At 40.6% G+C, this 21,614-nt stretch overlaps 1 protein-coding gene across 1 annotated transcript in view; it reads right to left on the bottom strand.

The window, feature by feature from the left end:
* Window positions 1-21,614, bottom strand: part of LOC126333297 (extracellular matrix organizing protein FRAS1-like) — a 393,058-nt gene that overhangs the window by 26,137 nt on the left and 345,307 nt on the right. The window contains exons 17-18 of the mRNA XM_049996769.1: window positions 1,829-2,017; window positions 812-988 (exon numbers count right to left, since the gene is read on the bottom strand). Of these exons, the coding sequence (XP_049852726.1) occupies window positions 812-988; window positions 1,829-2,017 (366 nt within the window). The remainder of the gene's footprint in view (window positions 1-811; window positions 989-1,828; window positions 2,018-21,614) is intronic.

The raw sequence follows: 21,614 nt of genomic DNA, 5'->3' as shown, positions 1-21,614 counted from the left end.
AGAGGGTAAACCAAAGAAATGCAAAAGTGATGAAAAGTAGCAGGAATGAGAATAATGAGTAGCTTAACATCAAAATTGGTGATCAAAAAGTCGAAGATGTTAAAGAATTCTGGGACGTTGGAAGCTAAATGACTCATGATGGACAAAGAAAGGACATAAAAACAGACAACTACAGGCAAAGAGGACATTTCTGGCCAAAGAAAGTCTATTAACATTAAACATTGGTCTTAATTCGAGGAAGAAATTTCTGAGAGTGTTCGTTAGGAGCACGGCATTGTATGGTAGTAAATTGTGGACTGTGGGAAGCTGAAACAGTACAGAATCAAAGCATTTGAAATGTGATGCTACATAAGAATGTTGAAAATTAGGCGGACTGATAAGATAAGGGAAGAGGTGATTCTCTGCAGAAATGGTGAAGAAAGGAACATATGGAGAACGCTAACAAGAAGAGGGGACAGGATGATAGGTCATGTGTTAAGACACCAACAAATAAGTTCTATGGAACTAGAGGGAGCTGTAAAGGGGAAAAACTGTGGGGGAAGACAGAGACTGGAATATGGCCAAACAATAATTACTCTCTCTGAGTTGAAGGAATTTGTGATTAGCTCCATCAAACCAGTCATAGACTGAAGCTGGGGGTGGGGATGTGGGGTTTGGGGGTGGGGGATCTTCTTGTCTATGCTCTATTATTTTGCAGCACACAGTTTCCCCCAGGCCTAGTCTTTAGGAAAGCTTTTTTAATGTATTTACTTGAGTGTTCATTTTAAAACATTTGAGCACAAATCTTGTTAGTTTAATCTATTTGTCTTACCTGTAGATACCATTGATTACCAACATTCATACTATATAAAGGTGCTACTTTGAAGATGAAGCCATCAGCTCCAGGAAAATGAGCGAGCTTGCCAAAATCATCCATTTCAGAAGCAAAACGTGCTTCAAAGGAGTTATCATTGTAAGAGTCATCAGAAATTTCTGGATCATCTCTATCCTGTTTGAAAATATATAGAAAAATGTAAGTATTTTCTGGTAATCAAAGAATTTGTTAATGACATCATTTGAGCCCATGTAAAATGTACATAAAATGTCACTCACCATAGGAAGAAGGGCTAGGAGGCGAGTCTAATTTATTTTTTTAGAGAACAGAAAACATTTCAAATGAGCTATGTTCTTCTTTAGTGTGTGCATAATTTTGTTACAAAATATAATTTTAAATAATAAGTAAACAGGAAATTTTTGTCTTAAAAAGTAAAAGAATGAAAATATATTGATGTAATTATGTAACAATTGTAAATGAATGGAATATTTTGACTTGATTACGTACTCAAGGTAACAGAGTTTTATGTGTATTGCCAGTAAATACCTCTAATTTTCATTCTTGGAGGAAATAAAAAATGACAATTCAAATCAGAAATGTGTTTTCAGGTTGTGGGAACATGGAAAAAGAAGTGTGTTCAGCATTCTGAGTAGATTCATCAAATTACAAAATATTGGTTATCTTTTTGATCCCAGTTTTCATAGTACCATGTCATTTTGAAGATAGAACAGAAGTCTGATGCTGCAAAAAGTTATAAATTTGAGTAAAGCAAATCATTTTTACAAAATGCTAAGTGATGCAAAGAAAAGAAATTAGTTAAGCAATTGCTAAAGAAAGAATAATTAACAGCATGCGTTCACCATGTGCTTTGCAAAACACAAATTCTTCATTATTTACCAATGACTACTAGTTATGAAAATAGGAAGGAGTTGTTTTAACTAAACTCTGATTTCAGTGGCTTATAGAAATGTTCTATTGCCAAAATAGAAACCATTTAAGCTAAAGTAGCAGTACCAGTAATAAGATAGTGTGGCCCAGTCCTGGAGATCCCCGTAGGCAACTGGTAGGGGCAGTATCAGCATTTCCAGAACAAACATAGACACGATGTACTGTTAACTTATATGCTGAGTGCAATTGGTGGGTAGGAAGCCAAAGGATATGCCCAACAACTGTTTCCTCAGGAAAGTAGGGGCCTTTGTAATCCTGAAAATAAAAAAAATAAATAATTTTTGTTAGTCCAGATAAAGAAGTTATAATATAATACATATCATGAAATTTTTGAGAGAAATATGACTGGAACTGTCTATTTATTTACTTGCCCTACCTTTGTACCTTAGAGGAAAAAAGCTAATGTATGTGACTTAGGGTTTGCAAAACATTTTTCTATATTTGTTGAAATACAGCTGACTGAAAACCAAAATTTGAAGTATTAGTGATGAATACAGATTTTTTTCGAGCACCCTTTTGTACTTAGTGTTTATTACTCTATGTTGGTTTTGTTTGTATGGTTTCAGTTTGTGAAAGTCATTACCACTCAAATGACACACAATTGTGATACTGTTATACACCATTAACCCAAGAGATTTGGACCACCTCCCCAACAGTGTGATGGTGCTCATTTGACATACATAATATCTACAGTCATATGTCAAAGTCCTGAATGTAAACTAGATGATCCTAACAATGCATGCATAGGTCTCAAAGGTCATGGGCAGGACTGAAGCCTGGTGACCTACACCACAATAATTTAAAATAGTGAAGTATTTATTTCAGTATTGAGGTGCAGGCCCTTGTGTAATTGTAAAGATGTTGAAATAATTAATTTGCATGGACTTACTTAGCTGGATGGATTTACTATTCAACTGAGTTTTCCAGTAAACAGATGATATGAATTAAGTCCGCTTGAAATGAAATTAGATTTCATGAAAAGCCAGCTTCTTCCATAGTTCAGTTCATCCAAACTGTTGTTGTCGTTGTTGTCTTCAGTCCATGCTACTCTATCCTGTGCAAGCTGCTTCATCTCCCAGTACCTATTGCAACCTACATCCTTCTGAATCTGCTTAGTGTACTCATCTCTCGGTCTCCCTCTACGATTTTTACCCTCCACACTGCCCTCCAATGCTAAATTTGTGATCCCTTGATGCCTCAAAACATGTCCTACCAACCGATCCCTTCTTCTAGTCAAGTTGTGCCACAAACTTCTCTTCTCCCCAATCCTATTCAATACCTCCTCATTAGTTACGTGATCTATCCACCTTATCTTCAGTATTCTTCTGTAGCACCACATTTCAAAAGCTTCTATTCTCTTCCTGTCCAAACTAGTTATCGTCCATGTTTCACTTCCATACATCGCTACACTCCAAACAAATATTTTCAGAAACGACTTCCTGATACATAAATCTATATTCGATGTTAACAAATTTCTCTTCTTCAGAAACGCTTTCCTTGCCATTGCCAGTCTACATTTTATATCCTCTCTACTTCGACCATCATCAGTTATTTTACTTCCTAAATAGCAAAACTCCTTTACTACTTTAAGTGTCTGATTTCCTAATCTAATTCCCTCAGCATCACCCGATTTAATTTGACTGCATTCCATTATCCTCGTTTTGCTTTTGTTGATGTTCATCTTATATCCTCCTTTCAAGACACTGTCCATTCCATTCAACTGCTCTTCCAAGTCCTTTGCCGTGTCTGACAGAATTACAATGTCATCAGTGAACCTCAAAGTTTTTACTTCGTCTCCATGAATTTTAATACCTACTCCAAATTTTTCTTTTGTTTCCTTTACTGCTTGCTCAATATACAGATTGAATAACATCGGGGAGAGGCTACAACCCTGTCTCACTCCTTTCCCAACCACTGCTTCCCTTTCATGCCCCTCGACTCTTATGACTGCCATCTGGTTTCTGTACAAATTGTAAATAGCCTTTCGCTCCCTGTATTTTACTCCTGCCACCTTCAGAATTTGAAAAAGAGTATTCCAGTCGACATTGTCAAAAGCTTTCTCTAAGTCTACAAATGCTAGAAACGTAGGTTTGCCTTTTCTTAATCTTTCTTCTAAGATAAGTCGTAAGGTCAGTATTGCCTCACGTGTTCCAACATTTCGACAGAATCCAAACTGATCCTCCCCGAGGTCCGCATCTACCAGTTTTTCCATTCGTCTGTAAAGAATTCACGTTAGTATTTTGCAGCTGTGACTTATTAAACTGATAGTTCGGTAATTTTCACATCTGTCAGCACCTGCTTTCTTTGGGATTGGAATTATTATATTCTTCTTGAAGTCTGAGGGTATTTCGCCTGTCTCATACATCTTGCTCACCAGCTGGTAGAGTTTTGTCATGACTGGCTCTCCCAAGGACGTCAGTAGTTCTAATGGAATGTTGTCTACTCCGGGGGCCTTGTTTCGACTCAGGTCTTTCAGTGCTCTGTCAAACTCTTCACGCAGTATCTTATCTCCCATTTCGTCTTCATCTACATCCTCTTCCATTTCCATAATATTGTCCTCAAGTACATCGCCCTTGTATAAACCTTCTATATTCTCCTTCCACCTTTCTGCCTTCCCTTCTTTGCTTAGAACTGGGTTGCCATCTGAGCTCTTGATATTCATACACGTGGTTCTCTTCTCTCCAAAGGTCTCTTTAATTTTCCTGTAGGCAGTATCTATCTTACCCCTACTGAGATAAGCTTCTACATCCTTACATTTGTCCTCTAGCCATCCCTGTTTAGCCATTTTGCACTTCCTGTCGATCTCATTTTTGAGACGTTTGTATTTCTTTTTGCCTGCTTCATTTACTGCATTTTTATATTTTCTCCTTTCATCAATTAAATTCAATATGTCTTCTGTTACCCAAGGATTTCTAGCAGCCCTCGTCTTTTTACCTACTTTATCCTCTGCTGCCTTCACTACTTCATCCCTCAGAGCTACCCATTCTTCTTCTACTGTATTTCTTTCCCCTATTCCTGTCAATTGTTCCCTTATGCTCTCCCTGAAACTCTGTACAACCTCTGGTTCTTTCAGTTTATCCAGGTCCCATCTCCTTAATTTCCCACATTTTTGCAGTTTCTTCAGTTTTAATCTACAGGTCATAAGCAATAGATTGTGGTCAGAGTCCACATCTGCCCCTGGAAATGTCTTACAACTTAAAACCTGGTTCCTAAATCTCTGTCTTACCATTATATAATCTATCTGATACCTTTTAGTATCTCCAGGGTTCTTCCACGTATACAACCTTCTTTCATGATTCTTAAACCAAGTGTTAGCTATGATTAAGTTGTGCTCTGTGCAAAATTCTACTAGGCGGCTTCCTCTTTCATTTCTTAGCCCCAATCCATATTCACCTACTATGTTTCCTTCTCTCCCTTTTCCTGCACTCGAATTCCAGTCACCCATTACTATTAAATTTTCGTCTCCCTTCACTATCTGAATAATTTCTTTTATTTCATCGTACATTTCTTCAATTTCTTCGTCATCTGCAGAGCTAGTTGGCATATAAACTTGTACTACTGTAGTAGGTGTGGGCTTCGTATCTATCTTGGCCACAATAATGCATTCACTATGCTGTTTGTAGTAGCTTACCCGCATTCCTATTTTCCTATTCATTATTAAACCTACTCCTGCACTACCCCTATTTGATTTTGTGTTTATAAACCTGTAGTCACCTGACCAGAAGTCTTGTTCCTCCTGCCACCGAACTTCACTAATTCCCACTATATCTAACTTTAACCTATCCATTTCCCTTTTTAAATTTTCTAACCTACCTGCCCGATTAAGGGATCTGACATTCCACGCTCCGATCCGTAGAACGCCAGTTTTCTTTCTCCTGATAACGACATCCTCCTGAGTAGTCCCCGCCCGGAGATCCGAATGGGGGACTATTTTACCTCCGGAATATTTTACCCAAGAGGATGCCATCATCATTTAATCATACAGTAAAGCTGCATGTCCTCGGGGAAAAATTACGGCTGTAGTTTCCCCTTGCTTTCAGCCGTTCGCAGTACCAGCACAGCAAGGCCGTTTTGGTTAATGTTGCAAGGCCAGATCAGTCAATCATCCAGACTGTTGCCCCTGCAACTACTGAAAAGGCTGCTGCCCCTCATCAGGAACCACACGTTTGTCTGGCCTCTCAACAGATACCCCTCCTTTGTGGTTGCACCTACGGTACGGCCATCTGTATCGCTGAGGCACGCAAGCCTCCCCACCAACGGCAAGGTCCATGGTTCATGGGGGGCATCCAAACTAGGACCCATTAAATATTAAAGGTGTTGTCCTATTATCAAGATCACTCTAAGAATGTACCCATCACTTACGATTACAAACAGCAGTGAAAAAGATCATTTTGAAAACTGAAGCTCATCGGAAACAGTTTTCATATCTTCATGTTGGATTAAAGGCTCAATATTTTGGCTTTTCTCAGTATTTAAGGTGATAGTTTAAGACATAATTAGTAGCTTAAGACATAATTAGTAGCTTAGACAGAAGTGTAGGCACAAACCAATTAGCCAATAAGACAATTCCTTTTGTTATTTTGAATTTTCCATGTCATTTTTAGGGTTCCATGCCTCAACAGAACCCTTATAGGTTCACTTTCTTGTCTGTCTGTTTGTCTGTCTGTTTATCTGACTGTTAAAAACCACCTTTCTTAGGAACGGGTAGGCATATAAAGTTTAAATTTATGCCACACATTGAGGTCTATAGGTCCTTGGTGAAATAAGAAATAAGAAATTGAAGCTTCTAAGCCAAGGCAATCAAAAGATATGACCATTTATGTCACATAATTTAATATTTGCAAACTCACACATCAAAACGTAGAGGGTACTTCCCATTGTCCAAGAATCATAAAATTTGGCAAAAAGGAAGATTTCATGGTACAACCAAGGAAAAACCCCTAAAACTGTAAATTTGTAATTATCACAAATGAAAAATATTTTTTTGGTAATTTGTTATCAACTGCCTGTCTGTCTGTCTGTCCATCTGTCTGTTAAGGCCCCTTTCACTCATGAATGGGTAGACATATGTTGAAATTTACATCACATGCTGAGATCTATGGTTCCTTGGTGGTATAATAAATGTTAGCTTCAAGTCAATGCAGTCAAAAGGTATGGCCATTTATGATACACATTTAGATACAAATTCGCTCATCAAAATCTATAGGGTACTTCCTGTTGCCCTAAAATCATGAAATTTGGCAAAAAGGAAGGTTTCACAGTACAACCACAGGAAGAAAATCCAAAAACTGTGAATTACTTACTGATCTCATGAAGAAATTTTTTCGTCATTTTCTAATAGACTGTCTGTCTGTCTGTCTGTCCATCTGTTAAAACACCTTTTTCTCAGGAATGGGTTGACATATCAAGTTGAAATTTTTGTCACATACTAAGGTCCTTTGGTGTAATAATAAATGTTAGCTTCTAAGTCAATGCAGTCAAAAGGCACAGTCGTTTAGGACACATGTTTTGATACTTGCAAACTCACTCACCAAAATCTGTATGGTGCTTTTTGTTGATCTACAATGATGATATTTGGCAACAAATAAGGTTTCACAGTACAAGTATTGCAAAGAATTGAAAACTGTTAACTTGTAATTATATCACACGAAGGAAATATTTCTTTTGTCATTTGTTATCTGATGCCAAACTTGAAATTAAAATAATCAGTAGGCTGACTGGGCCACAAGCGTAGAAGTCTGCGAACGTTTGTTACACATATAACTTGAAACACAATATATATGTGCAGTAATTGCTCCTGTGTATTTGATGGTGGATAAATTTGGAAATGCATCATATGAGCAATATAGTCATTCCTTGCCTGAAGTTTGACGTTTACCATTGTGACACAGTAAGCTGGAATGAAGGACCATTGATTATTATAAAAATGGTCACCTGCTTCTTGCACCACTTTTTCACATCTATATTATTGAAACAGAAACATTCTAAAAGTCTTGGAATCCTGGGACCAATACCTCCTCAGTATCAATATTGACAACAGGCAAAAATTGGTGAGATTTTCGATTCCCAGAATGGGTGACTGCCTGCATACATAATTAAGTTTGTATGGAACCCTCAGTGCATGAGTCCTACCAGAACCTGGCCGATTTTTTAAAATTGATATACTGATTGTTGCACAGATCAACTATGATGATGGCAAGGGGGCCGATGGAAGCAGCCCAACCAGAACAGCAGGCTGTGGCAATGGACTTGAGGCCAGAGACTGACCAGCACCTGGCACTGGGATGCTGGAACCTCCGGGTGCTGAATTGGAGGAGCAGCCAATGGCATGGGAGTGCCTCCACAGCAGATGACAATGGGCTTGAGGTGGAGGGTGGAGGGGCAGGCTGCAGTGACAGGGTAGCACCCATGAACTGGTAGCCTCCAGTGGTAAGCAGGGGCATGGCTGATCAAAATTGTGCACCACCAGCCCATTATACTGTTCAGATGTCACAAAGATGGTGGCAGACAACAGTGGTCAGTATACACTTGCTGACCAAACCCCCCGTGCCTTGGCGACTGTGACATGAAGCGAGAAGATGAATCTGACCATGGCAGATGTGCACACCTTAGAAGGTGGAGGAACATATGTGGCTGCCAGCCATGAAGCAACTCAGCTGGCTTAACTCCCCCGCAGGCATGAAATGATAGGTGCTGAGAAAACAGAGAAGGGCATCATCAGGGAAGAATCCACAACAAGCTTTTTCATTTGGGACTTGAATGTACATTTTAGTCATTCTGCCTCACCATTTTATTGAGGATGAAATGGGGGAGCCAGGACATGATGAATGCTGTGACAGGAACAAGACAATTGAAAGGTGTGAGAAACGAACTGGGTCGCATGATTGGAAATCACTCGAAAGCGCACAAATTGTGATATCAGCTGATGTTAACTCACATTGGAGAATGTAAGGAAACCAGCAAACTGCATCCATAACCAAGGGCCAATAACAGTTCAAGAAGGGACCCACAATGCTCATATGATACATTTCCAAATGAATGCATTCCCGTATCTGGCATGAAGTGGGCCACGGGGTAGGGATGCCCCGTTGTTGGGCACATTGCTGACAAGCCACAACAAAACAGATGAATTTCTATCAATCCCTGGCCAAAAACCATGTCTTCTAGCCAACAGATTAGTGCATGAAACTCCTCAAAAACCCTGTTGGAGAAGGTGGACAACCTCACACCATAACACAGTGGGAATGACTACTCTGGGAGAGTTATAATATGAGGAGAAACAGTCATGTGAGGGGTCCAAAGACTAACCCACTGCTTTATCTGGCTAGCCCTTTGAAAAAAACCGAACCATGTAGCAGAGAACCAGGTCAGTGGCAATGGCAGCTGCTACATGTGAGCTCGCAACTGGAAAATCCTTGACCACAGGCTGTGTTTCTGTATCAAGATGGAAGCCAAGCAGTTCTTCAATTGTAGTGAGACAAGAACAGCACACATTGTAGGCAGTGTTCTGCCTCATCAAGCAAGAAGGTGTAAGGGTTAAACAAGGAATCAAGAGTGTGGTCAGTAAAAGGGTGAAACTTGGAGCCACAGAAAAAAAACCATGAAATTCCTGGAGAGCATAGACTATGGCAAGAGCTTCTTTTATCACCTAGGAGTAATGCTGCTGAGCCAGAGTGAGAGATTTAGAGGTGAAAGCAACAGAGCGTTCACAGGAAAGCAGTTCTTCATTATCAAAGTCAGGACCAGGACCCACAGGAAGGCAGGATAAAGAGCCTGCATTGGCGTGTTTAGACATAAGTTGAAAATGGATTTACTAATTGTAGTGAGACAAGAACAGCACTCAGCATTGTAGGTGGTGTTCTGCCTCATCAAGCAAGAAAGTGTGAGGCTTAAACAAGGAAATCAAGGGTATGATCAGTAATAGGATGAAAAAAAACATGAAATTCCTGGAGAGCATAGACTGTGGCAAGAGCTTCTTTTTTCACTTGGGCGTAATGCTGCTGGGTCAGATTGAGAGATTTAGAGGTGAAAGCAGCAGATTGTTTACATCCATTGGCACTCTGGCATGATAGGATTACATTGAGGCTACACTGTGAGACATCAGTGACCAAAGTGATGTGCTAGTCCAGAGAGAATGTAGCTAAACAAGGGGCCAAGACTAGTTTAGATTTCAGCATTTGAAAAGCATGTGTTCACAGTCTGGGCGCCAGTGAAAAGATACAATCTTGCATATGCAATTGGTGGGCCAGTGTTGTTTCGCCTGGCAGGAATTTATGGTAGTAGGCCATTTTCTAAGACAGAAAACATGGTGCACAAATTTTTCAAGTGACTGACCGTGGAAGAGCCCATGTCAACAATATCAACCATGTGAGTAATGTAAGCCAGGACAGGCATATTCAGTTGCTCTAAAAATCATTGGAAAATTGCAGGGACACTAGCCACACCAAAAAGAAAGTGCAAATATTATTAGAGACTGAAAGGAGTATTCAGAACTGGAACTTGCTGAGAGTTTTTATCTACATGAACTGTTGCAGATATGCTGTAGACAAATTGATTTTAGGAAAGTAGTGGCCGCCTAACATTTTTGCCAATGGCTCCTCCTGCTATGGGAGAGGATATGTACCAACCCACAGAGGCCAAGTTTCCCTGAAGACTTATGAAATACAACTAGCAGAGATGACCATTCACTAACCATAACAGGTTACACCACTCCTAAGTATGGAAGTCCGTCCAACTCTGTTTTCACTTCAGCTTTGAAGTCTGTCCAATTCTGCTTTCACTTGATCTTTGAGGGTGACAGGAATAGGATGTGTAAGACAGAAATGAGCCAAGCCATGAACTTCAAAGAAATATCAGTAGAAAAATTCGCAACATGCCCTATATCTTTGGAAAACTAGTTCAAAGATTCCTCACACAGTGTTTCCAATTGAGAATATATTACCTGATTGGACACAAGGTGAACTGCACTGGTGATAGAAAATCCAAATGACTGAACTGCGTCCATCTTGAACAAGTTCTCAACACCTGCATCAGCAACCACCAAAAACATAATAGAAAGAGGCAGAAGCTATAAGTTGTCTCAACAGTGCAATGTTCTGTTTGTTATAACTGATCAACTTGTGTGTAATTGGTGTGCTGTGAGCTTAAACTCACATAGGTTTGAGAGTTCAATAACATCACTGCAGCACCTATGTCAATTTGTAGCCACAGCACTTGGCGAAAAACACTTAATCCAGTAAAGAACTTGGGAGAAGTCACAAGCATTGGAGTCACACAGTTTACATCTCTGTCTGTATCCTGAGCAACCAATGGACACACGGAGACAATCTAACTTTTCTTCTGGCAAGCCCTACAAGTAGCCCAGTGCTTATGGCATGCTGAATGTTCATGCTATACAGAACAGTAAGGACAAGAGGGAATCAGAGAATATTGGCGCTGCCACTGTGGTGATAATGGCTGCTTGGGCTGGCCTTGTTCTGCTCGGCACTGAGAATGCATGTTTACCACTGCCACTGCCACTTCCTTGTGCAAGCTATCTGTCATCCTAGTGGGAACATCCTGTGACACTACTGCCACATCACCCCAGTTTGGTCAACTGCTGCCTAAGAAACTTAAAAATATTCTGCTGCTTGCAAAACTTGTGCCGACAGAGGATTTTCACAGAGTAAAGCCTTCTGACTCACTTCCTTGTCTGTAGCTAAACAGATATTTGTGTTGCACACCATAGAGTCTAAATAAGAATCATTATGGGCATCAGTAATCAACTGATTCTTATGACTAAGGCCTTGAAATTTGGCTGCCTAAACCCTGTATGACCGGTTTCGTTTCTTGCAGCATTGGTAAATTCAACTCATGCCTCTATGATGTGCAATTATTCGTGATGTTAGTTGGACATAAACTGCACATGTGATCATTGTAAGAGCCCAGGATTCTTATAAAGGGGCAATCTGACACAGTAACTGACACATTTTAGGTGGATTCCATGAGAGGAAGAAGACTTTGCACAGTCTGTCACACCAAAAGCCAAAAAATGCTGTCTTTTTTTGTAAGCTTCCCAATCTAAAGTTAAATTGTCATATGGAGGAAAAGTGGGTGGAATAGCATGGAAGCCAACAAAGTGCTCACTGCTGAAGTACACTGTTCAGTCAGGGCTGGTGGCACAGTGTTCATAATGACTAAACCTAATGAAACTGCACTTAAAGACTGCACATGCAGAAACCATACCAGACTCATCACCAGTCACATAGTAACCAAGTAATACATGAAACCATTCCAAGTAACACAAATATGGCTTTATTCATAAACCTCTGAACAATAACGGATATAAGGATCTCATGACTCCACTCATAACATAACACAGAACAACTGATGTGAATGGTGCAAACTAGAAGAATATAGAGAGCCCATCAGCACTGCTCTGCATGTACATTGGCACAAGTCACCAGTAGATGGCATGGCAGACACTGTGCCATGTGCATGATTCCCACAGGTGGCTTGCAGTGGCTGGCCTGCACTAGTACAGTTGATGGTTGATTTGTGTACACACACACACACACACACAACACACACACACACACACACACACACACACAGTGATACAACAGTCGGTTCACTCACACTTATATGCCCTAATAGCAGGATACAGCAAATCATCTTATCATTTGCTGTTGGTGATTTAGGAAAACTGCTGTTATTTCTAGACCTGTATGTTTTGGCAGGTATTTGAGACCTACTCCTGTGAGTTGTGTGTACCCTATGTTAGCAACTCAGTAATCTTGTTTGGTAATGCAATCTTCTAGGATAACACAGGGACATCCACCACTTTGTTACTTGCTATAGGTGTCAGTTTATCGATTCATCCTCAGTAACTAGCCAAAGCAAACCAAGAACTTTTGACAAGCCTTTTCATCTTCAGAATATGTCTTATTCTTAGTTGTGAGGCATCACAATTTGCTTTCCATCGAATCCACTTCAGTCAGCATCTTTCACAATTCTGTGGAAATAGATTAAGTCAAATGATTTCTCTGGAGCCCTAGAAGCTAAACAGGGTACACATTTTGTTCCATATCACGTGTACTAGATATGATCCGCAATTCTCTGTCCCCTGATGGAGGGATGGGTGTGTAGTGTTCTACCTGACTAGTGTTCAGACAAATTAAGCAATCAAGCACCACCTGTGAATGTCATGTAAAGCTATACAGCTCTGAAATACATGAAAATAATATTCTTTATTTTTTTCAGTAGCATGTGACTGATTAAAATAGACTTGCTTCATTTAACACTGGAATGTAATACAAATTTTTATAGCAGAAAAAAACAGATGTTAGAGTTTTTTAAACATTTGAGGAATCTGTAATTAAGCTGCTGCACATGCCAATGATTAAAATTGTTATTATGCTATGGCAAAGACAGAGAGGCAGACAGTCAGTCAGTAAGTGGGAGTCACTAAATGGCAGTTGTCAGTGTGAGATGTGTGGTGTGATTGATTCTGATTGGTATTGGTGATGTGGTATTGTGGACAGGCATAATTTTAATTTTATGAAGGAAGCTCCATAATTACATGGATTGTTAATAGCTCATGTCTTATTAATTATACTATGATAAAACAACAAAAACAATCAATTTTTGACAAAATAATGTAATTGGGTAGATAAAAAAATCTACTCGCCAAGTGGCGACAGAACAAGCACATAAAAATTGGTTATAATGAGGCAAGCTTTTGGAGCCAGTGGCTTCCTCTTCAGGCAGAAAGGTTGAAGGGGAAGAAAGAGAGGTGGAGGAAAAGGACTGGAGAAGTCTAGGAAAAGGGGTAGATTTTGGGAAAGTCATCCAGAACCACAAGTCTGGAGTGACTTACCAGACAGGATGAAAAGGAAAGACTGATTATTGGGGATTGCACCAGATGAGATTTGAAAATCGGAGAGCTTAAAGTTGGAAAACAGGGTAATATGCAAGACAGAGATTACTCCTTATATGTCATGCATGAGTTAAGAAGAATGGAAAGCTAAGTACATTTTATGTAACAGAAGTGGAAGGGGGCAGCATAAAATAGACAGTTAAGAAAATGAAAAATGTAGAAACCTAAAATGGAGTGAAGAGAGCAATAGTTACTGTGAAGAAATGCTGAGACAGAAGATATTTACATAAATTAAGGCCTGATGGATGGTGAGAACACAGGACATGTTGTGGCACTCGTTCACACCTGAAGACTTCAGAGAAACTGGTGACTGGGGGAAGAATCTAGATGGTGCTTGTGCTGAAACAGGCATCAAGGTAATGATTGTCATATTGTAGAGCATGCTCTGCAACAGGATATTTCATGTTGCCATCTGCATGTTGCCTCTGCCTATTCCCATTCATCCTAAATGATAATTTGGTGGTAGTCATGCTGGTGTCTCACTTTCAGCACTAAACCCGCTTTTGATCATGCTGCTTTGGTGAAGGACCTACTGTTCTTCACACATAATGTCAACTGGAAATATCATTTTGCAACCCAGTCCAAAAATGTGTTCAGCAGCAAAGCTGACACTGAACTCCGCCTTGAACAATTCTGACCATGATCCCAATTTGATCCACCACAACTACCTCAAAATCATCTCTTACAAGCCTTCAAAGAATTTCTCACATCCAGCATTGCTTCACAGCCCTTCCTCACGTCCCTACAACATGACCCTAACCTGTCCTCTCCAGAAATCCCAGCTCTATGTTCCCTAAAAGCTGATGACTCCACCATTATCCTCCCATCAGACAAAGAATCTACCACTGTGGTGTTTGACCAAAAGGAGTATGTTTGTGAAGGTCTATGAAGGTCTGACTCCTCTACATACAGCATCTGCCATCAAGATTCCATTCCTGTGATTGAACTGACCGGCAGTCCCTCCTTAAAACCTTAGGCCCCTCAAAAGGACTAACACCTCAGTCCATAGAACTTCTAACCCCACCCAAACCACACACCCCCACCTTTGTTTTAACCTCCTTCCTAAGATCCACAAACCTAATCATCCTGGCCATCCTGTAGTTGCTGGCTCAAAGCACCCACTCGACGTATATCTGCCTTATTGATCAGCACCTGCAACCCATAGTACAAAGTCTTCCCTTCTATATCAAATATACCAATCATTTCCTAGATCATATGAAATTCATGCCCCCTCCCTCTCCCACCATGCACCTTGCTTGTCACCATTGATGCCACCACTTCCCACATATATCATATGTCTGCTGCTGAACATTTCCTCAGTCAGCACCCACCTGATTCCAAACCTACGATATCCTCCCTACTCACCTTAATCAACTTTATAATTATAAACAGCTACCTCACCTTTGAGGAGTATATGCACAAACAGATCAGGGGTATAGCCATGGGAACCAAGATGGCTCCTTCCTAGGCCAACCTTTTCATGGGTCACTGGTAGGGGGGAGGGGGGTTCCAGGGATCCATAAGTCTTCAGCCCCTGGTTTGGTTTATATACATTGATGAAATCTTTATCATATGGACCCATGGTGAGGCTGACCAGTTAAAATTCCTGGAATCTCTGAATACTTTTTCCCAATTAAATTTCACAAGCTCCTATTCTGAATCCTATGCCACTTTCCTTTATGTTGATCTCATCCTCACTGAAGGCCAGATTAAATCTGCTAACAAATAACAGTACTTACATTTTGACAGTTGCCATCCTTTCCATGCCCAACATTCTTTCCTCTACAGCACTGGCATTCAAGGCAAATGTATTTGCTTGGATGCAGATTGTTTATGGCAATACACGACCATTCTCACCTCAGCCTTCACTGGACATAATTACCTCACCAGCCTAGTCCAAAAGCAAATTTCCTGGGCCATCACATCTAATCCTGGTACTACTGATCCCTCCAAAAACAACTTTGGAGCACACCAGTGCTCACTCAGTATTATCCTGGTCTGGAATGTATAACATTACATAGGCATTACTTCCACCAAATTATCAGTTAGGATGAATGGGCATAGGCAGTGGGTGTATACTGGCAACATGAAATACCCTATTGAAGAGCATGCTCTACAATATGACAATCATGACCTCGGTGCCTGTTTCACCCCATGTGCTATCTGAATTCTTCCCTGACACCAATTTCTCAGAACTCTGGAGGGTGGAAGTAGTGCTACAACATGTCCTTGGTTCTCACCACCCACCAGGCCTTACTTTATGTAAATTCATTCTGTCTCAGAATTTCTTCACAATAACTACTGCTCTCTTCACTCCATTTCAGTTTTCTAGATTTTTCATTTACTTAACTGTCTATTTTTTGCTGCCCGCCTCCCACCTCTGTCAAGTAGAATGAACTTGGCTTTTCATTCTTACTAACTCATGCACTACGTTTAAGCAGTAATTTCTGTCTTGCATATTACCCTGTCTTCTATCTTCAAGCTCCCAGGTTTTGAAATCTCATCTGGTGCAGTCCCCAACAATCAGTCTTTCCTTCTCATTCCATCTGATAAGCCTCCCCTGATTTGCAGTTCTGGATGACTTTCCCAAAATCTACCCCTTTTTCCAGACCTCTCCAGTCCTTTTCCTTCACCCCACTTCCTTCCCTTTCAACTCCTCTGCCTGAGGAAGGAGCCAATGGCTTCAAAAGCTTGCCTAGTTATAACCTTATTTTATGTGTTTGTTCTGCTGCTGCGTGGTGAGCAGATCTCTTATCTATCCAATTACATTAATTAAAAACAAAGATTCCAAGACTTACCAAGCGGGAAAGTGCCAGTAGACAGGCACAATAAAATAACACACAAACACACACACAAAATTTCTAGCTTTCACAACCAACGGTTGCTTCTTCAGGAAAGAGGGAAGGAGAGGGAAAGACAAAAGGATGTGGGTTTTAAGGGAGAGGGTAAGGAGTCATTCCAATCCCGGGAGTGGAAAGACTTACCTCAGGAGGGAAAAAAGATAGGTATATACTCATGCGCACGCACACACACACACACACACACACACACACACACACACACACACACACACATCCATCCATCCATACATATACAGACAGAAGCAGACATATTTAAAGGCAAAGAGTTTGGGCAGAGATATCAGTCGAGGCGGAAGTGCAAAGGCAAAGATGATGTTGAATGACAGGTGAGGTATGAGTGGCGGCAACTTGAAATTAGCGGAGATTGAGGCCTGGTGGATAACAAGAAGAGAGGATATATTGAAGGGCAAGTTCCCATCTCCGTAGTTCAGATAGGTTGGTGTTGGTGGGAAGTATGCAGATAACTCGGACGGTGTAACACTGTGCCAAGATGTGCTGGCCATGCACCAAGGCATGTTTAGCCACAGGGTGATCCTCATTACTAACAAACACTGTCTGCCTGTGTCCATTCATGTGAATGGACAGTTTGTTGCTGGTCATTCCCACATAGAAAGCGTCATAGTGCAGGCAGGTCAGTTGGTAAATCACGTGGGTGCTTTCACACGTGGCTCTGCCTTTGATCGTGTACACCTTCCGGGTTACAGGACTGGAGTAGGTGGTGGTGGGAGGGTGCATAGGACAGGTTTTACACCGGGGGCGGTTGCAAGGGTAGGAGCCAGAGGGTAGGGAAGGTGGTTTGGGGATTTCATAGGGATGAACCAAGAGGTTACGAAGGTTAGGTGGACGGCGGAGAGACACTCTTGGTGGAGTGGGGAGGATTTCATGAAGGATGGATCTCATTTCGGGGCAGGATTTTAGGAAGTCGTATCCCTGCTGGAGAGCCACATTCAGTCTGATCCAGTCCCGGGAAGTATCCTGTCACAAATGGGGCACTTTTGGGGTTCTTCTGTGAGAGGTTCTGGGTTTGAGGGGGTGAGGAAGGGTCTCTGGTTATTTGCTTCTGTACCAGGACGGGAGGGTAGTTGCGGGATGCGAAAGCTGTTTTCAGGTTGTTGGTGTAATGGTTCAGGGATTCAGGACTGGAGCAGATTTGTTTGCCACGAAGGCCTATGCTGTAGGGAAGGGACCGTTTGATATGGAATGGGTGGCAGTTGTCATAATGGAGGTACTGTTGCTTGTTGGTGGGTTTGACGTGGACGGATGTGTGAAGCTGGCCATTGGACAGATGGAGGTCAACGTCAAGGAAAGTGGCATGGGATTTGGAATAGGACCAGGTGAATCTGATGAAACCAAAGGAGTTGAGGTTGGAGAGGAAATTCTGGAGTTGTTCTTCACTGTGAGTCCAGATCATGAAGATGTCATCAATAAATCTGTACCAAACTTTGGGTTGGCAGGCTTGGGTAACCAAGAAGGCTTCCTCTAAGCGACCCATAAATAGGTTGGCATACGAGGGGACCATCCTGGTACCCATGGCTGTTCCCTTTAATTGTTGGTATGTCTGGCATTCAAAAGTGAAGAAGTAGTGGGTCAGGATGAAGCTGGCTAAGGTGATGAGGAAAGAGGTTTTAGGTAGGGTGCCAGGTGATCAGCGTGAAAAGAAGTGCTCCATTGCAGTGAGGCCCTGGACGTGTGGGATATTTGTGTATAGGGAAGTGGCATCAATGGTTACAAGGATGGTTTCTGGGGGTAACAGACTGGGTAAGGATTCCAGGCGTTCGAGAAAGTGGTTGGTGTCTTTGATGAAGGATGGGACACTGCATGTAATGGGTTGAATGTGTTGATCTACGTAGGCAGAGATACGTTCTTTGGGGGCTTGGTAACCAGCTACAATGGGGCGGCCAGGATGTTTGGGTTTGTGAATTTTAGGAAGTAGGTAGAAGGTAGGAGTGCGAGGTGTCGGTGGGGTCAGGAGTTTGATGGAGTCAGGTGAAAGGTTTTGTAGGGGGTCTAAGGTTCTGAGGATTCCTTGAAGCTCTGCCTGGACATCAGGAATGGGATTACCTTGGCAAACTTTGTATGTAGAGTTGTCTGAAAGCTGACGCAGTCCCTCAGCCACATACTCCCGACGATCAAGTACCACGGTCGTGGAACCCTTGTCAGCCGGAAGAATGATGATGGATCGGTCAGCTTTCAGATCATGGATAGCCTGGGCTTCGGCTGTGGTGATGTTGGGAGTAGGATTGAGGTTTTTCAAGAAAGATTGAGAGGCAAGGCTGGAAGTGAGAAATTTAAGACTTTAGGAGTCTTAAATATTAGAAATAGTTTAAAACAGAGTTTGCTGAATTGATTTGTAGAGATTGATTATACACACAGATTGTCATTTTATTCTAAGATAATACATACGTTCACTACACTTATGTTTATGTAATGTGACTTAGTGGAAATTTTCAACTTCAGGGCAAAAAAAAAATCCAGTACTGCCAAACGATATTGAAATGAGGTTTTTTTTGCAAATGATTGCATTGCAAAGAGGCACATTAGTTGTATGATAAATACTCAAAACTTTTGTATTCATTGAGGTATGGAAGTAACTCATCTGCAGCAGAGAGAGGTCAGTTGATCAGGGCATAAACATGTCAATAGCAATTCAGGAAAACCCAGGGGACATGTTTAAACATGTCGTCAGCACTTGGGGAGTAGCTGAGGAAGATGAGTACGCTTATCTACAGAAGTTAAATTGTTATGAGTAAAGAAAGTTATTCCTAGCTTTCAGAATATAGGGTGTCCCTTCTAAAAGTCATCAGGCTTGTTTTCTCTGCTGTTTTGGCACAGATTTACATTTTAATATGGCAATGTGTAGCTGGAGTCAGCCCAAACAAACACTGCACATCATTCCTTCATATGATGTTGACAGAAAATATTGGCTTGTTTCCTGTTACAAACAAAATGTTTTTTAAAGTTGAATTTTAGATATCGATTTGATAGAGTGGACCCAAATTAGTCTACTGCAATATTCATTTTATCAATATTTATTAACAGGGACATTAAAACATGAAGAACAACCAATACTCCAACAGCAACTGTGCAGCACTGCTGCATGGTGGTAGCACTCAACATGGGCCAATGTGTCTCTGTTGCCATTAGTTTATTAATTATTCTTTGTATTGTAAATAAAATGCTGTGTGGCTAGGACCTCCCGGCGGGTAGACTGTTCGCCTGGTGCAAGTCTTTTGAGTTGACGCCACTTCAGCGACTTGCGTGTTGATGGGGATGAAATGATGATGATAATGGCAACACAACGCCCAGTCCCTGTGCAGAGAAAATCTCTGAACCAGCTGGGAATCGAACCCAGGCTGTTAGGTATGACATTTCGTCACGCTGACCACTCATCTATCAGGGGTGGACTTTGTATTGTCATGTACCTGTTAATGAAAGATTAATGAATTCCAGACTAGAGTAATCTGGAATCACTTTATCCAATGGACATGTAAAATTCAAATTTAAAAAACATCCTACTTGTAATGACTATAACCAATTCTTTCTGTCGACAATGGGCATTGCATAGAAGCTGTGGTGAGCAGTATTTGTTTAGGCAGACTTCAGTTACACATCACAAGCAAAAAAAAGTCTGTCAAAACACCAGAGAAAACACGCCTGGCAACTTAAGTGGGGCACCCAGTATATGCACTACACAAATTGTCAGAGCTGACTGCAATTTTTTTTTGATAGGCTAGAAACCTGACACCCTGTGAGGAAATTTCTCTAACGTCTGACATCTGCTCACAAGATAGCAGGTGGATTCTTCCCATTTGCTATAGTTTTTTGTACTCCCATAAATAATCATTATTTTTTGTTTTTGCTAATTTATATTTTAGTTTCAATACATTTATCTATTGGCATGTAACACTCAGATAAAAATCTCAAGTTCTTATTTAGACTTGATTTCACTTGAATTTATTGTCAGATTATAAAGCTGTTTGTTCTGTTTAAATTGACATAATTAACTTTTATTGGGGCACTCCCAATGAGAAAATACAGTTAACTGACATTAGTACTGCAATTCACAAAGTACAAAACCCTTTGAATACAATCAAGGAAGGTGACCCACTCTAACAGAAAGTGCAGCAGCGCCATTTCCTGTAAAATACTTTGAATTATCAGAAACTAATTAATTGAAGAGATAATTAGCATCAAGTTCATAAGTAGACCCATTTTCCTTTTCAGTTTTTGTCATAACTATTTTTAGATTCCAAACTTTGACAACATGTTTTTGTTACCTTAATTTCTCTGTACAAAATGACATTCAGAATTGATTAATTAACTAAATAATTAATAACTTCAAGTAATTTATCCTAATTTACAATATGGTGGTACATGTAAACAAGGAGATCCACATCATGTAAGAATAATATTGTCAATGTGTTTTCTGAATTTCTGACCAACAACTCTTTTTATAAGCCAAAATCACAATAGTTCTGGTAGTTCATCCAGAAACTTTGAAATAGTCAATATTCCAAGTATAATGTAGTTTACAAAATAATAGTTTATTCTTACGTCGATGTTTAAGTAGTCAGATGTCACCCAAAATGGCAGTTCACAGTTAGAAAGCCCTTAAGTAAGAAACATGCAGGATGCATTCTTGGTGTTGCCTCATGCCACTCCACATACTGATATCCATGAAACACAAGAACTTATTGTTTAAAGACCTTTGAGTGATTTTTGTAACTTAAATTAATGAAAATTGTACTGAACTGTGTTGTGATTAATAAATGATACAAAAAGAGAAGTCTCCTTGTACAGTGTTTTTTTTTTTTTTTCATAATGTTTGGAATGTAGGAGTAGAGGTAGTGGCAGAAGCTGTGAGGATAGGTTGTGAGTCATGCTTGGGTAGCTCAATTGGTAGAGTATTTTCCCATAGAAGGCAAAGACCCTGACTTTGAGTCATGGTCTGGCACATTGTTTTAATCTGCAGTAAGTTTCGTATCAGCACACACATCACTGCAAAGTGACAAACTCATTATGGAAGCATCCCACAGGCTGTGTCTAATCCATGTTTCTGCAGTATCCTTTCTTC

This window comes from Schistocerca gregaria, chromosome 1 (assembly GCF_023897955.1).
Source record: "Schistocerca gregaria isolate iqSchGreg1 chromosome 1, iqSchGreg1.2, whole genome shotgun sequence".
NCBI classification, from domain to species: domain Eukaryota; kingdom Metazoa; phylum Arthropoda; class Insecta; order Orthoptera; family Acrididae; genus Schistocerca; species Schistocerca gregaria.
The sequence above is the reverse complement of the archived record's forward strand: the minus strand, read 5'-3'. Positions and strand labels throughout refer to the sequence as shown.